The sequence below is a fragment of the Alternaria burnsii genome, assembly GCF_013036055.1.
Source record: "Alternaria burnsii strain CBS107.38 chromosome Unknown 740, whole genome shotgun sequence".
In the NCBI taxonomy this organism is placed as follows: domain Eukaryota; kingdom Fungi; phylum Ascomycota; class Dothideomycetes; order Pleosporales; family Pleosporaceae; genus Alternaria; species Alternaria burnsii.
The window spans coordinates 741494-757413 of NW_024066112.1; the positions used below are offsets into that span (position 1 = coordinate 741494).

At 51.7% G+C, this 15920-nt stretch overlaps 5 protein-coding genes across 5 annotated transcripts; 2 read left to right on the forward strand and 3 right to left on the reverse strand.

The window, feature by feature from the left end:
* Positions 1-659: 659 nt before the first annotated feature.
* Positions 660-1769, reverse strand: GT037_005099 (casein kinase ii subunit beta; the record flags this gene model as incomplete). The annotated part of the gene is made up of 1 exon (XM_038930146.1): positions 660-1769. The coding sequence occupies one exon, from the start codon at positions 1767-1769 to the stop codon at positions 660-662; it is 1110 nt and encodes a 369-aa protein (XP_038787096.1).
* Positions 1770-2397: 628 nt separating this feature from the next.
* GT037_005100 (uncharacterized protein) lies at positions 2398-10370 on the reverse strand (the record flags this gene model as incomplete). Its single annotated transcript, XM_038930147.1, has 9 exons — positions 2398-3585; positions 3632-4530; positions 4594-4822; positions 5157-6701; positions 6942-7052; positions 7099-9558; positions 9605-9693; positions 9747-9953; positions 10226-10370. 9 exons carry the CDS (start codon positions 10368-10370, stop codon positions 2398-2400), a joined length of 6873 nt encoding a protein of 2290 aa, XP_038787097.1.
* A 428-nt stretch (positions 10371-10798) lies between these two features.
* GT037_005101 (uncharacterized protein) lies at positions 10799-12755 on the forward strand (the record flags this gene model as incomplete). The annotated part of the gene is made up of 8 exons (XM_038930148.1): positions 10799-10871; positions 10925-11004; positions 11055-11180; positions 11229-11308; positions 11682-11722; positions 11770-11853; positions 11905-12065; positions 12117-12755. 8 exons carry the CDS (start codon positions 10799-10801, stop codon positions 12753-12755), a joined length of 1284 nt encoding a protein of 427 aa, XP_038787098.1.
* A 148-nt stretch (positions 12756-12903) lies between these two features.
* On the reverse strand, positions 12904-13708 carry GT037_005102 (rwd-domain-containing protein; the record flags this gene model as incomplete). Its single annotated transcript, XM_038930149.1, has 3 exons — positions 12904-13460; positions 13511-13591; positions 13642-13708. 3 exons carry the CDS (start codon positions 13706-13708, stop codon positions 12904-12906), a joined length of 705 nt encoding a protein of 234 aa, XP_038787099.1.
* Positions 13709-13883: 175 nt separating this feature from the next.
* GT037_005103 (tpr domain containing protein) lies at positions 13884-15029 on the forward strand (the record flags this gene model as incomplete). The annotated part of the gene is made up of 1 exon (XM_038930150.1): positions 13884-15029. The coding sequence occupies one exon, from the start codon at positions 13884-13886 to the stop codon at positions 15027-15029; it is 1146 nt and encodes a 381-aa protein (XP_038787100.1).
* Positions 15030-15920: the final 891 nt, after the last annotated feature.

The following is a 15920-nucleotide window of genomic DNA, read 5'->3' on the forward strand; positions in this document are numbered from 1 at the left end:
CTGGAAAGAGTACAGCGAACTCATTATCTGTTGGCCTCTTTACCACGGCTCTATGAATATGTAGAAATAATCCTCATTATGTTATAATCATGCGTGGTCTATTTCACTCTATCGCCTTTGACTATGAAGATCCATCCCCTGACTGTGTCTCGCGTCGACCGAACCCAGCAAACATCCAACGTACGTCTCAGGGATGCTCATAGTGCATAGCAATTTCTGTGGAACACCCCATCATTAGGAATATTCTTGTAAGCGTCACATCAATGCGATACTCCAAGCGCCATGGCTTTGAAAGTAGAAACGAACAGGTAAAATTCTTGGATTCTCATTGAGTCATGCTCGGAGGAAACTCCATCAAGAATCAGCTAAGACTTTCCACCTCTTATATGTCTTTCTTTGAACAATGAGTAAAAAAAAAATCTCGACCTAATAGTCCCAACTCACTATGCTCCGCTCCCTTGTGTGAAAGTGTGACCGTGTGAAGAAAGAAAAGTGACAAGAACGTCCTCGACTAAGCCAACTCATTCGAACATGGCCTCCCTTTGGCGCTGCGTCTTTTTCGCCCTGCCTTTCAGGTACAGTGCTATTTGGCTGGTTGATAAATCTGTCCCATATCCGGTAGCATCGGGATCGGCATTCTCAGGTGATTGTGGAGACCTCTAGCCCGCAGCTGCTCCAACACCGTTGGTGTCCATTGGGCTGCCTCCACCAGCGTTGGATCCGTTCGTTGGCCGTCTGCGTGCCCGGATAGCTTTCTTTCTTCGGTCCACTGGCGCACCCTTTCCGCCTTCTGCTACATCGACCATGTTGAGGTCGTCGTCGTCTGGCCGGTCTGCATCCTCATCATGTTCTTCCCAATATCTTCTTGTCTCGTCAAGCTCAGTAACGTCCGTGGGCCGCATCCGTAACCACTTCATCCGAGGCCCTGATCGTGCGCGCTCGCTGACTCGGAAGCCGTAGATGCGTGGTTCGTAGATGCTGCCTGTGCCGAGACCAGGCGCAAGGTTGTGCGGTGCGACGCCGTTTATGGAAGTGACATTTGAGGGTGTAGTATTCCGCGACTTGCCGTCTGCGCTTTGCGATTGTAATTGCTGTAGTGCATCGATAGTGTTTGACGTGTTGTTGCGCAGCCCACCACCGATGTCGAGGTCCGTAAAGGTCATGAAGAAGAGCGAAGGAAAGGTTGTGCCGAAGAAAGCACCGTCGACGGTTTGGAAGCGCGAGTTAGGCGGGGTATATACGTCTAGACAGGAAGGGCAGAACAGCTTGACGGTCTCGTGGCCAGGGCTATCGTTGAGGCCAACGGGGAGAACTTTGCAGGAGTTGCAGTTCACGCGCGGGCAGGTGCCAAAATGCTGAAGCTCGTACTTTTCAGCCATCTGCTGTATACCTGGTCTAGAGGTGATGTAGCGTTGATGTATGAGTCCGTAGAGGAGTTCAGCAGAGCTCTCTATCACGCTGAGGTCGGATGCTATGCGGAGATGTCTGCGGTCGCCTGCCCTTCGGTAGCCCGGTGCCCTCTCGTCGCCCAGTATCTCATCTTCTTCATCTTCCTCCTCCTCTTCCTCCTCGTCGTCCTCGTCGTCCTCGGGCTCCACGTCGAGTATCATCTCCAAAGCTTCCTTGTACATGGGTACCTGCGATTGCAGGCCCGTCAGGTTGAAATCATCTTCGATGAAGTCTTCCGACACCTCAGCGAAGTATTCGTGGCCCAAAAGACCGCAAAAGGACGCGATCCACGACTCGGTGACCTGCGAAGATGACGACATGCTGTCTTGGGTGTAGAGACGTCGAGACCGCTTTCTGGACGCGGCTCAGGTTATGACGCGCAGCCGCAATGCGTGCGTGATGCCAGAGACGAGGGGTTCGAAAATGCGAATGTGGGGGTAAACGTGTGTAGGCGTGACGGAAGCCAAAGGCGCCAGATCGTTCAAGATGGCTGTGGGTTAGGGTATATTTCTTTTGTGAAGCTGCACTTGCAGCTTTGTTATCGCATGTGTGTTGGCGTTGGGGTAGCGGGCAGGGAAGGGCTCGGCGAAAGTCGTGATCCAGGTGAGGCCGGTGGGGGGAGGGGTCGAGCGAGCGCAGAGTCTGGTGAGAGGGCGGTGGAGTGTCTTGCGCCGGTTCTACCTGGCTATCAGTACGGCTAGGCTTGAAGCGTCGCAGAGCTATGTTGCAAGTTGTGTTTTGGCAGATGAAGATCGCAGGTTGCCCTGGCCGAGCTTAGCGATTGGCACGTGATCAGGCCCGGCCCTGCGAACTTGCTAGGTATAGAGGTGAAGTACGATAGTTTCTGTTACCGATACCACGTGGATTCGGAATGAGATCAAGTATTACAATAACAACATAAATGTCTAACATATATCAGAAGAAACATCTTGGCTCAACAGCTACACATCAAAACAAATCTCTCAAAATCCTTGCCAGCTCGTCATTCTCATGTGAGAACCCATTCACAAACTCCCCATTTGAGCTGGGAAGTTCATTCGCTGTCCCTCCAAAGCCGTTGAGGTTGAAGATACCTCCGGCAGCCTCGAACAAGGTCGTCAGATCACTAGCCATTCCATGCGGTGTATCAAGATTAGACCCGTTACGGCCGTTTGAGAAGAGGGCTAGATCGTCCATCGAGTGACCTGCAAGACCTGCCATTGCAACAGCAGCCGATGAATGTGCGTCATGGGTGTCGTCGTTACGTATGACGAGTCCTAGACGGGGCCCGACTTCCTTGATCGTCTTGATAGTTCTCCAGAGACGTTTCGATACGTATGAATTTGACGATAGGCCACGGACGAGCTCGAGAGCCATGTAGAACTCGTCTCGGGACTGCTGACTGAATTCAGCTGGCGCATGGGCAACAGCTAGGAACAATACTGCCAGAGCCGAAATAAGGAAGTAGTTGAACATAGTCTGTTGACTTCTGTAGATGTCCGATGTTTGGTTGATATATGTCAGTATGCGAATCGTATCCTTGGCGACCTTGACTACAACGTGTGCAAATTCAAGATTCTCCATGATGGTAGTTGCGGTATGTAGTACTGGGCGGTAGATGAGTATTCGCATCTGGTTGGCTCGAAGGTAGAGCACGACCTGTAAACGGTGGACGACTCGTGCAGGAGGTTCGACCTGTCTACCGCTGTCCGGGTGAACGAACTTTAATGACTCCGGTATAGTACGGTGCCAGTTCAAAACCTGAAAGTCAAGGAAAGATATGTCATCCTTGTTGATCTTGTCCTGGTGTCCTACATCGGCGACAGACTTCCATACCTTCGAGCCGATGACCGAGTATGATATCATGGCGTTAAGATACGGCGTAGACTCGTGTGTAGATATGTCTGGCTTCGGCACATTAGTATCAATATCCGCGTCTTGCAGAGCAAAAGGCATCCCCGTGCCGAAGCTCCAACGACGATCGAGCACGTAGATTGTCCAGAAAGTCCTAATTGCTGCTGCTTGCTCTTCGGGATCGGGGAAGAGAGCCAAGTACGTATCGCGACGATGTAAGCCCAACTCTAGACAGTGTCGCGCAGCTAGGCCAATGACGCGCCAGGCCATAGCTTCATCGTCACGAGTGAAGTGATACATGGCCTACGTTTGTGAGCAAAGTCCAGTCACAAGAGAATCCGCTACTCACCGTCAGCACCAACAGGCTGATTCCATGGAGGCTGACAGGATCGGTCAAGGCCTTGTCCACGATCTTGTGTACATTCTCGAAGAGTCTCTCGCCCAAGGGGTCCTTTCCTCCGCCTTCGAGGATCAGTGTTATTGCGAGAACGAGCTTCAATACGCTAATCTGTTCATCGACCATTGCATCTGACCCAGGATACGAGCCTTGTATCAGACCCGATCTAGCCGCTGCTTCTACAAAGGTGAACAACATGTCGGCATAGCGTAACAATTTGTCCACTTCCAGAATAGGGTACATGGTGCCCATCTCTTCGTGCCAAACATGTACCAAGCGCATAGCCTCGTGCTTGGAGATGGACCATATCGGGTCCTTATCCGTATGCAAGGGGCGTTTTGGCACCATGGGGTGGAGTATTGGAGGGGACGCTCTTGGTGTTGCGTCGCGGGTCAAGATACCATCGTCTTCACCTTCCTCGCCCGCGTTTATGCCCATGGTCTTCAAGCTTGACCTGGCCACCCCAACATTGAATGCATTCGACGTCGGGCCGTGGAAACGAGGGTGTTTGCTGAAGGATTTGGATCGCGAACGGGCGGATTGGGGAGGTAACATGGGCGTCTGCTGGTAGTCAGGGTTGAATGGGGTGCCGATTGAGCCATTGCTCTGCACGTCGACCTGAGCCCGGAGCGCGTTGAGGTTCTGGAACAGGTCATCAACCTGCTGCTGGAGGGAAGTTATGTGTGTTGACATTTGCTTGAATTCGTCGCTGTCTTTGAACGAGTTGCAGCAGTTGGGCGCGTAGGCGCACTCCAGGTTGAGGTTCCCGCAACGTTGGCATGGTGTCTCGCCATTGCACTTGATCTTTCGTCTTTTGCATTCGTTGCACGCGATGCTTATGTATCTGTTGCCTAAACCAAGCATGCCAAATCAGTCTCTGGTCGCATGCCAGGTCGTGTATCAAGTCCACTCACGCTTCGCGCGCTGTGTGGGCGCGCCATTCTCGTTTTTCCGCTTCGAGTTACTGCTGGAGTCGTTCGCTGGACTCATCGTATCGCTCGCAGTATTTCTGTCCGCTGGCGATGTCGCGCTCATGGTTAATTCCGCCTGCGCGCCAGTGTTCCGCGACAGAAGTCGATGTGTGGAGCTGTCTGATGTCTCCGATGTCTGTGCTTTGCGGGGATGCCCGAAAGATCCGCTTAGCTTGAGTACCAAGTACGAGGGCGCTCGTCTTCTCCTGACTTGTGCTTTCGAGCCCTTACTTTCATTCGTTTTGTTGTTACAGTAATGCAGAAAGTATCCAAAGTGCTGGGGTAGCAAGCTATCAAGGTACAGTCAAAGAGACACGAACCGCCTTCAACTCATCAGCCTCGGTAGTGATCGAGGCATCACGTGGGCAAAGTTATGGCATCACCTTCGCGAGTATAGTCCACAAACTTGGACATGTTCATTTAGTAGCGCAAAAGGACTTTCAATCATCATCTAACCCAAATTCACCACCGATCAAATCAGTCAGCTTTGCCAAGTGCTCAAATACCTCACCATCCCGCCTAGCTACCCTCGTCGCTCTGAGAAGCAATGGGTACAGCCTGTGCAGATGCTTTCGGTGCTTGGATTTGACTCCCGGGGCATCAGGTATCGCCTGTGGCTCGCTCTTCAATTTCTCCAGTTGTTCCAGCACGAAAATCAGCTCACGCCTTTGCGACTCTGGTGCAGGCATGCGGCCGCGAAGTGGCTGGTCTGCGATATACGTCTTGAGCGGAAGTGCGCACCTTAGAATGAGATATGGAGCCGCAGCTTGAGCTAGCTTGATGCATTCCGGACTGCTATCGTGCAGGGAGACAAGGCGAAAGAGCTCGGAGAGACAGGCATAGCTCATGTCTGGTCGCCATGTGTAATCAAGCTCCGCAGTCTGTCCAAGGCGTATTTTGTAGAGCTCTTCGAGTGGCGAAGTGGCGGTCCCAGGCAGTTCTCCCGGTAGAGGGCTATGGGTTAAAGATGTGGAGAAGAGATTGCGAGCGTATGTACGTCGAAGACTATCTGGCAGCGAAGCCGAGCCGAGCGGTAGCGTGATGAGGTTGCGAAAGTGAGTGAAAGATTGTATGTCGAACTGCTCATCTTTCCAGAGCGAAGTCTGAGCACTAGGCAACGATTGCGCTCGCGTAATGCAGTAGGCGATGTCGACGAATGTGGTCCAAATATCTTTACTAGACTCAATATGTGGCAACACTGACTCAAGTATTGCTGTAGATGTCGCAGTGGCCTTTTGCCACAGAGTCGGTGCTCTGCCTTCTCGCTGCCACACATACTTTTCCTCTATCGGCCGTGCTAAGCAGGTAAGAGCAAATGACAGTGCATTGCTTGTATACATCTCTTTCACCCCAACATGTCTGATGGCGATGTCTTGCAGAAGCGTCATTGATGCTTTCGAAAGCGCTACAAAGGTCGGCCCGCGCTTCTCTGGGGACTCAGCCAAAGAGGTATACGGTAGCGCAACAAACCGGCCCAACAAACGTATTAGATACGACGGAATGTCAGTACCTTCTGTCTTGACTGTCGCCAAGCATTCCATGATCTGACTTTGAAGCGTCGTCATAGTATCCAGATCTGACGAGTAAGCGACTTCGTCTGAGTTGACAACGCAGGCTTCGAGACTCGTGAGCATAGAAGGCAAATCTTTGATAAGGAGTCCATCTGCGAGCCGATAGATTGCCTTGAAAGCCTCTGCATATGCTACAAAAGCGTCTTGGTTATCCTCTTCGTGTGTGTCTTGCCAAGCATCTGGAGTGGGAAAGTAGCTTCTCCACACTGCCGCAGTTTTGAGAAGAGGATCCGTGCCCAGCACATTGGCGTTTTCGGCCTGAAATAGGATACCAGTCATTGTACGAAATACCGAAGCTCCTAAGGCATGCGAGCGGTAATCGAAGTAGCGTTTCAAGAGTTCGAGTAGCTCTGACCATGCGTCACCGAGCTGGGACCTATCCAGCTTTTCCATGTAAAGCGTGTTGAGGACGGTAACGGTTTGGAGAACGGCTTTCGTAGTCTCATCCCATTCTTTCAGATCGTCTTTGCGTGGTCGTTGCTGTCTATTGTCGTTTTGGATGTCCAAATTGGTCTCTACCATACCGAACAATATAGTGCGAAGGCATAGTAACCACACTTCCGAAGAAAGTTGGTCCGAACAGTTTTCAAAGATCCTTTGTATCGTTTGTATTGAAGAATGTCGCACCTCCATACGTTCATCTGTTGTGATGGATGAGAGATTTAGCAAAACTTGAAGCCATAAAGCTGTAGTATTTCCTTCCTGTGGGCGCGTGTGTACATCTCGTTTAACTTGCTCCTTGTCACTGGCTTGAGAAACAACTTTCGTCAGTAAAGAGAGGTCGGTCCGTGACTGCAAGTAATCGGACACGTTCCAAAAGAAGGTAATCGCCTGTAGCAGGTTAGGCGTGTACCATGGGCTCGGAGCAGAGACTCACAGTGAGTGACATGTTCAAATCCTCTCGCTGGGAGCAGAACCTGCGCAAAAGTTCTAGGAGCGTCGAGAGGCAAGCATCCGGAACAGCGGTCATGAAGTCCGAACAAACGAGGTTGGCTGTTGCAAATGCGGATCGAGCAAGAGACCTTGAGATAACGTCTACAGTGGGATTAGTGCTTTTGCTGAGGTCTGAGGTATCGACACCTTTCATAGCACCCTGTTCTGGTGCTGCTTGATGAGTAAAGACGCTCATCAAGCTTTCGATGACAGAGGTCCAGCCAGCAACTAGCGACTCTCCACATTGCTCAATCACGTTTTTGAGTGCGTCAAGAGCTATCTGGTGAACGCGTATGTCCGTATCAGTGATCGTGTCTTTGCTGATACCATCATAGTGATGGAGGTCAGTAATCTGTTTTTGCAATGCAGCAAGTATGCGAGCTTGGATTTCTTCGCGCTGCTCATCGGACATGGAAAGCTCAGCAATCTCCCTGACCGTCCTAGCTAGAATATCGGCTGCCAGCAGCCTCGTAGATGTGGCTTTTCGACCGTCGGTAGAGTAACGCACAACTTCTCGAATCAGGATATCCCATCCACTTTCTGCGGGATCATATTGCGACAATCTGCTTTCGTTTAGCGAAGCCAACTCTCCGATTTTGTTCAATGCGAACGCCGAATCGCGGGAGTTTGCATCCGTGTTAAGAGATATTCCAGATACGCTACCAAGCCGCCGCTGATGCAAAATCTGGGGGCGGCCAGAAGTGATCGGCGTTCTTTGCCCGCTCTCTGATGGCGATACACCATTGAGGAGTGAGCAAAGAGCTTGCAATACCTCGGAGAAGGAATCGTTAGGAAAGTCCACAGTACTCTCGAAAAGCCTGCGAGCGGCGCTCTGCACAGCTGAGGTTTCTGCCTCCATCTTCTCCGTGTTGGTTTCCATATCCATACGATTTCCAGATACAGATGCACGACTGCTAGTCTGGCTGGACAAGGATAGCACTAGATCGGCTACTTGAAGCGTCTCAAAGACGATGGACCAGGCTGATTGCAGCGTCGGGCCCAACGCGATTGCCAAATTGAGCAGAGCCCGTAGACACAATAGATTGCGAGGTCCCAGTGTAGGTGCTGACACATCGTGTGAAGGGCGCCGGTTTTTATCAGTGGACATTGAGGAAGCTTGACTCACGAAGCTGTCTACGCTGAGCATCCCTCTTGCATTAGAGAAGATACCAGGCTTTTCACCCACAGGTGACGCAGCGTTAGCCAACAGCAAGTTTGACGGGACTGCTGCCTTGCCCATGGTTGTGAGAAACGCATCTCGTGGTGTTGAGAGTCGAAGAAGTCCAGCGACCTGGGTGAATTTCTGTATAGCTCGGACTAGAGCCCGATAATAGTCTGCGTCAAGCGTCGCATTGAGAAATGTTGAACAGGTTGCAAGGACTGCAGGCCAGCATTCCGTGACCAATTTCGTTGAGATTTGCACGTAGGGGTACGCTGCGTGATCGGTCAAGTCCAGAGGGTTGACTGGTATAGTCTTTTTGCGGAAAGAATGAGTTCTCGAAAGCCTTTGAACGTTTCGATCTGGGGATGCGTCTGTGTCGTTTTCGTTCGTCTCCTCGGCCTTGATTTTCTTCCGATTCCGATTTTCATGATGTACGGTCAGAGGAAGAACAAACTTCGCTAAGCTCTCGGAAATATTAGTGATGCAAGTTAGCACCAGACTATATATGTACGTTTCAGGTAATGCAGGCGGCTCGGTTTTGTCGAGATGTTCGATACAAGGAGTCTTGAGAGAGCTCCACTGCATGCTGATACCTGAAGGACGAACATTGTTGCTACTATCGCTCACGGAGCCCCCTATGACGCCGGCCAATGCACCCGCTTCTGCAACAGCTTGGTCTGACACCGCGGCACTACTGTCCTCAAAGCCAGCGGCAGCTGTCGAGTGTTGGCCTAAGCCAATGATTGCTGGTTTCTCGGTCGCAAGACGAACGAAAGCAGCTAGATTGTCTCCGAATATGTTCTTTTTTCCGTTTTCCGCATCGAAGAGCGCATATATTGCTAGAAGAAGTCTAGAATCAGCGTAGATGCTGCGGAACACTTCGAGGCAAAGAGCTCTTTTCCATGCCTGAGAAGCCTCGGGATCGAGCATGTGGTTCAGAAGACCAAGCGCAATCTCGCATTCGGATGGAAGCGTGTCAAGGTGATATCGGATGATGAGATGTAGTATCCGGATGATACGAACAGTCACTGCGAAGGACAGACGGTCAGATAGCGAGCGAATTATCAGCGGCATCAGCTGGGATCGCATGATGTGAATCTGCTCAAGATGGGTCGTCATGATCTTATTGTGATTTGATAAGATGGCCTCGATTAGTTCCAGGGTTGAGGTTGGCGGCAGAGAAGCGAATCGCATGAAGATGGGTTTCTCTCCTACGACGAGTGCAATAAGATCAGTAAACATCTAAGCTCGGTCAGTAAAGCCTCTAGCATGGAAGAGATTTACAGACCTTGTAGGCATCGTTCGCTGCCGGCCTGACGGATACTTGGCCATCGTCGCCTTTCACCTCTGTCACTGTAGGGATCTCTAGGGACTTCTCTTTGCGCTTGGTCAGTCTACAACACGCATGTACTCTTAGTTCGACAACATACCATCTTCTGATGCAACCCTGTCGAATACAACAATGACTAGTTGTTGCAATGTAGCTGCAGCCGTGTTGCTGACGGCGAAATTCTTCGCATTCTGAAGACTTGAACAGATTTGCAGAACAGCAGATAGTGACTCGCTCCGTATTTCCGCGGGGTAGTTCTGCACCAGTGAAGGCAACGCTTGCAGTATCTTTAACTGAATATCATGACCTGGTAGTGTTAGCTATATCAAAAGCGCTCGGTGATTGGCCTTCTTTACTTGATGCCACGGATCCCCGAAATGCTTCTAGTACTTCTGTCAGCCGTTCTCGCGGCAACGACCGCGAAACACATAATCTCTGGAGACATGAGATTCCTGTAGATGCAAATTTGGAGTTCTGAGTTCCACAGGCAATTAGAAAAGGCGAGATGAAATGAGGCCGTCGGGAGAGATCTTGACTGCGGTCAATATATGTGAAGCGACGGACATTGGGCTAGCTCACCCGCCGAAAGTTGAGCCTCGGAAGTATTAGAAAGAGACTTCAAGTCTTTCAAAGCTGTTTCTGCAGCATTTCGTAGTTCTGTGTTCTTGCGCTTTGCATCCTGTATGAGGTTGCCTAATTCAGCCGCCAAGATTTGAGCTGTCATTCTTTTGGTATGAGCCGGAGCATCTGGACGGTCAATGCAAGCAAAGGAGCGACTCGAGAAAGCGGTATTGTGTTGTTGTTGTTTGGTCGAATTGCTAGAGGCAACGTATAGTTGTCGCGTCTAAAGGCGACAGGCCAAGCGATGCACGCGTGCCAGGTGAGACCCTGGCACCTCGTCATAACCATCGACGCTAGTGAGGCCGACTGGCATCTTTGGACAAACATCGAACGCTTTGACACGCAGCAAGTTACAATTGCGCCTAACGTGCATCGGACACAGACATCAACTTGTGCGCTTTCCAGACTGGTCCTCGGTCCTACCCAAACCCCAGCACAGCCGCCGACAGTTCCCAGTATCGCATAGCGGGGTCCAGCCCACTTCCTCACGCGCGACTCTTGCATTCAGCCTTCACACATACTACCGCTACTATGGGCGCCAAAGTTCCGCGTAACTTCCGTTTGCTGGAAGAGTTGGAGAAGGGCGAGAAGGGTCTCGGTGCCGGTATGGTAGACTTGTGGTATAGCTATGGGTAGCAGGTTGCTGAGAGTTCACAGAGGCCTGTTCATATGGTCTTGACAACGGCGATGACCTCCTGATGTCCGACTGGAACGGTACTATACTTGGTCCACCACACGTATGCACTTCTGTCTACAACCAAGACACCGTATACTGAGCATATTCCAGAGCGTCCACGAGAACCGTATCTACAGCGTATCGATTCACTGCGGCCCAGACTACCCCGACACGCCTCCCGAGATCAAGTTCACATCCAAGATCAACCTGCCCTGCGTCAACCCTCAGAACGGAAAGGTGCGATGACCAAAGGCGTGGATGCTGTGTGCGTGCTAACAAGGCCAGGTCGATGCGTCAAAACTGCCATGCCTGGCTCAGTGGAAGCGGGACTTCACCATGGAGACGATACTGATAGAGCTTCGAAGGTTAGAACATCTCCAGATTCCTATTGCGCAAGACTGACTAGGTTCCAGGTACATGGCGCTGCCGCAGAACAAGAAGCTTCCCCAGCCGCCCGAGGGAGCCACATTCTAAGAACATCGAGCACACGGCCTGTACCAAGAAGGCAGTCTTGGGCAGGGTGAAATCAACACCATATATGACAGTATGGCACGCAGGCAGTCACAGTGCATGGAACGGAGTTATGGTCTGCTAGCCTAGCCATTCAGTCTGGCAAGATACCAGGATAATAAGCGGCATATTTCATCCTCCATCTTGCTTTTCCCTTATGCCCTGTGAATAAGTCAAGCGCAATCCTTGCAGAAACCCAAGTAATCTGTCAGGCTGAGGTACATCTAGACACTCAGCGGGCACAATCCTGTACTCGACTCTAAGACATGGTGCGCACGTGACGATGACATCGCAGTCCAAATATTTCGCGTTGCAGCTCAAGCTTCGCAACACCACCAAGCCATCTCATGCATGCCCCGATTCCTGCAGCCTAAAAAGTCGACACAGCATCGTGTAGCAGGTTAGAGTCTCAAACTTCCAAGACCTGCTTTCATCCTAACACAGCCATTAGCGATTGCTCTATATCGAGCTTTGCTGTCGCGATGTTCCTCCGCTCCACTCCCGGATGACGACCGCGTATCTTTGCGCAACGCTATTCGCAACAAGTTCCGACGGAACAGAAAGATACAGAGTCCGTATCAGTTGGGCCTAAGCTTCAAAGCCGGCTACCAGGTATGGTGTTCGTCATGTTAATTGTTTACACAATTAACTGACAATATGCAGACGCTTGACCATCTTGATGCCTCCGCTACTGGAGACGCAACCAGCACAAGCATTCTGACGCGGCTGGTTTCCCGACTACCCTGCGCTCTGACGCGTATTCTACCAATAAAGCCACGGCGAGAGACGCCGCCAGATCCCCTCAAAGAACGGCTCGCGCGCCTACCACCCGAGAAAGCTGTCCTCAATGTTCGTCCGTATGCGCAAACTTCTGGACCCCGCCACGTTCCCATACTCGCTTCTGCAAACGGCATACCCTTCCTCCGGCTCACAAAGCCCCAGCCTCCAGCCTTGAGTCAAGTCCTCCACCAGAGACTAGAGCGAAAAACGGAGCTCTTCGACACCATGGTTCTTCTGGACAATTGGTGGCTGCCCATATGTCAGCAGGAGGATAAGTGGGATGTGCTCATGAACGAGCAATTGAAGAAGCGCGAAGATACCGTGAGATGGACAGATGCGGTTCGGCTTTCGCAGTCGGAGAACCGGGAAGCATATGAAAAGGATTTGAAGAAGGACAGACAAATTACGAGGAAGATGCAAAGGATTGTAGACATGGAGACCGAACTTGCGCTGAAGGAGGGACAGACAATCATAAGAGGAAGGAGGAGGCATCCCATACGAGTCATCAAGCCAGAATCGTGAGTACAATGAACAGCATTGTGTTGCATCTGCGTGGTGTAACATGTGTATGACTTTTTATCTTATATCCGTGATACTTGCAGCGTACTGCATCAAGGAAGTTAAGCAAGATGGGTATATATGTGACCTGACATGTCGACGTCTTGTATCATCATGAGGTCGCTTCGATCTTCAACTTCCCTACATCCGCCTCGTCTACGTCGTCATCATCGTCGTCATCCACCTTTCCGACCAAGCCCTGCTGCCACAGCTCCTTGCCCGTCAACTTTTTTTCTTCCTTGACAATCCTCTTCTTCTTATCCTCCAGCTCCTTCTCCTCTTCCTTGCGCTTCTTCTCGTCCTCCATCTCTTTCCTGAACTTGTCTCTCCATGCGAGGAATGTTTCTCGATTGACGGCTTCACCTTGGAACTTCTTGTTCTCTTCTTCCTCAGCTTTGGCAGCGGCTATGTCGGCGAGGGCTTGTTTTGCATTCTGGCGCTCGGTTATGAGGAGCTCAGCGCTGTCTTTGAGGACGGTGACGAGGGTGAAGACCATGGCCATGCCGAGATTCTCTTCAATCGTCTCGGTGAGCGAGTCTAGCAGCCGCTGCTTGTCCTCTTGTATATCGAGGTAGGCGTGTCTGGGCGCGTTGGGTGGTTGTGTTACATCAAGCCTGGGCGCTTCGTCGGGGTAGTTGGGCGGGTAGGAAACATTCAGGATGATGACGGCTGGTGGTCGTGAGCTTGTGTTTGCCTGGAGAGACGGTGCAGTCGCATACGTTGCTCTTCTTCGCTCTCATCATCTTCGTGGCGGCCATCGTCGAGCGTTATTGCGATTCGGAACTCGGTCTCGGAAACATCTGCGGATTGTCACTAGACGGTCCGAAGATGTTGCGTAGAGTAGTACTACCTGTAATCTCGTCGGGGAAAATCGACTCGAGCACCTCCCGCTCTTCTTTCTGGTCTTCGATGCCCATTGTGTAAAGCCAAGTATGGAAACTGTGGGAGTGATGGCATCTGTAGAGACACTGAGGCTGCTTTGGCGGGGCGCGCTTTCCCCACGTTAGCTCCGTCCGACTGCCGATCTCAAGAAATAATTTTTGGTAACCAGGCTTCTGACGTCCGCAACCACAATACGCATAATCTCACATTATGGCGAAAACAAAACCTATCGATCGCAAGACGAAGAAGAGCGCAAAGAGCGGCGAGTCGAAAAAGTCGAAAGCATCACCAGAGGAACTTTTGATTCAAGCGGCTACACTCCTACAAACGTCACAACCCGAAGAAGCGCTCGTCGCCGCGCGAAGAGCCTTGAACCTACTCCAGCCCGGCACATCGAAGCCTTCTGCTGCAGCGCTGCCTGCACTGAACCTCCTCGGCGAGATCAATGTGGAATTGGGCGATCCAGATTCTGCGCGAGAAGCTTTTCAAGCGGCCATCGTAATCGATCCAGAAGGCGCAAACGACGGAGCCGAGAAGTTCCTATGGCTGGCACAACTGAATGAAGAGGGAGGCGCCGAGAGTGTGCGGTGGTTCGAAAAGGGCATTGAAGTGCTGAAGAAAGAGATCAGTGAACTAGAAGGGAAGCCGGCGAAGAACAATGAAGTTGAAGAGCTGCTGGAGGAGAAGAGGCAAAAGATCGCAAATTCGCTCTGTGGTATTGCTGAAGTCTACATGACAGATCTCTCTTGGGAAGAGGACGCCGAAGCGCGATGCAACGCCGCAGTCACCGAAGCGCTGCTTTTCGCACCTGAAAACCCAGAACCACTACAGACGCTCGCATCGATACGCATTTCGCAACTGAAGCCGGACGAAGCGAAATCTGCGCTGACAAGGAGTATGGACCTTTGGAAGGAACTCGATCCAGATGACCCCAAGGTTCCAGACTACTCGACCAGAATCAGTCTTTCCCGCCTGCTCATGGAGGCTGAAATGGAAGACGAAGCTATTGAAGTGTTGGAGCGGTTAGTGGGCGAGAACGATGGCAGCGTTGAGGCATGGTATCTGGGCGGATGGTGTCTTCACTTGCTGGCTGGGAAACAAAAGACTAAGGGAGAAGACAAGGTTGCAACATCTCTACTCCGTGCCAGTCGCGATTGGCTGGAGAATTGCCTCAAACTCTTCGCTATGCTGGAATACGAGGATGAGCGATTGAAGGAACACGCCGATGAGCTATTGAAGGAGCTCAACGACGTACTTGGCCCTTCCACTGGCGAGGAAGATGAAGAATGGGAAGATGACGTCGAGGAGGGGGACGACGACACTGATGATGATGATGAGACCATGGAAGGCACGTGATTCCGAGTATACGTGATGTTGATGGAGTCCGATGGTGACGGCTGTTCGACTAAGCCGCGATGAGGAGACCCCTGGGTCAGCAAGAAGTTGGAAAGCGGCTCCGATGGTAATGAGACCGAGATTGGGGAAATTGGGCAGCAACGTTGAATTTTGACGACTGGAGTAACACAGGCTGATTATGTCTGGGATATGTCAGTGTGGTACAGGCTGGTCTAGCAGCTCTTAGACGTCTTCACATGTACTGTAGATTTTTCTTGATACCCAGCGTGCACGGATGGATAGCAAGAAGCGCTACTTGAGGCTATGGACATTACCCAACCCCAAGCAGTTGGCACAGCGTGGACGGTCCCTGCATGTAGGATGCCGCCGCGAACCCACGATGGGCGCTAGGATGCTGTCAGTTTTGCCGTGACAGCTCCTGAATAGACGAAGCCACACGCCAATCATTCCCCACTCTGCATGCTACCGCGTTCGCGTTCGTGTCCCGCCTCGAGCTGCTGAACAGAGCGGGCGTCGGCGACTTGGTCAGGATCTGTGTGTAGGACGAGATGACTTTGCCCGTGCCTGCAAGCCCGCATGTGGACGGTCTGCGCCTGTCGCTTGCAGGGAAGCAAGCCCATTGGCGAGGGGAAGCTGAGGGTGTAACACCAAGTTGCGCCGATGCCATGAGACAGGACCGTTCTTGGCAGCGAACTCGACGTCGCCGGCGCCCCAACGCCACGAATGATCAATCATGCACATCGAGACCGAGACGGCCCTTGGAACTTGCCGCAAAGTCAAAGTGACGCTGCGCCATCGCCATCGCCCGCCGACGTCGTGCCTTTAGAGCGCCAAAACCAAGTCGCGCCTTTCGGCCGTCCCTCGCGCCTGCTCCGACAGATGAACGAGCCG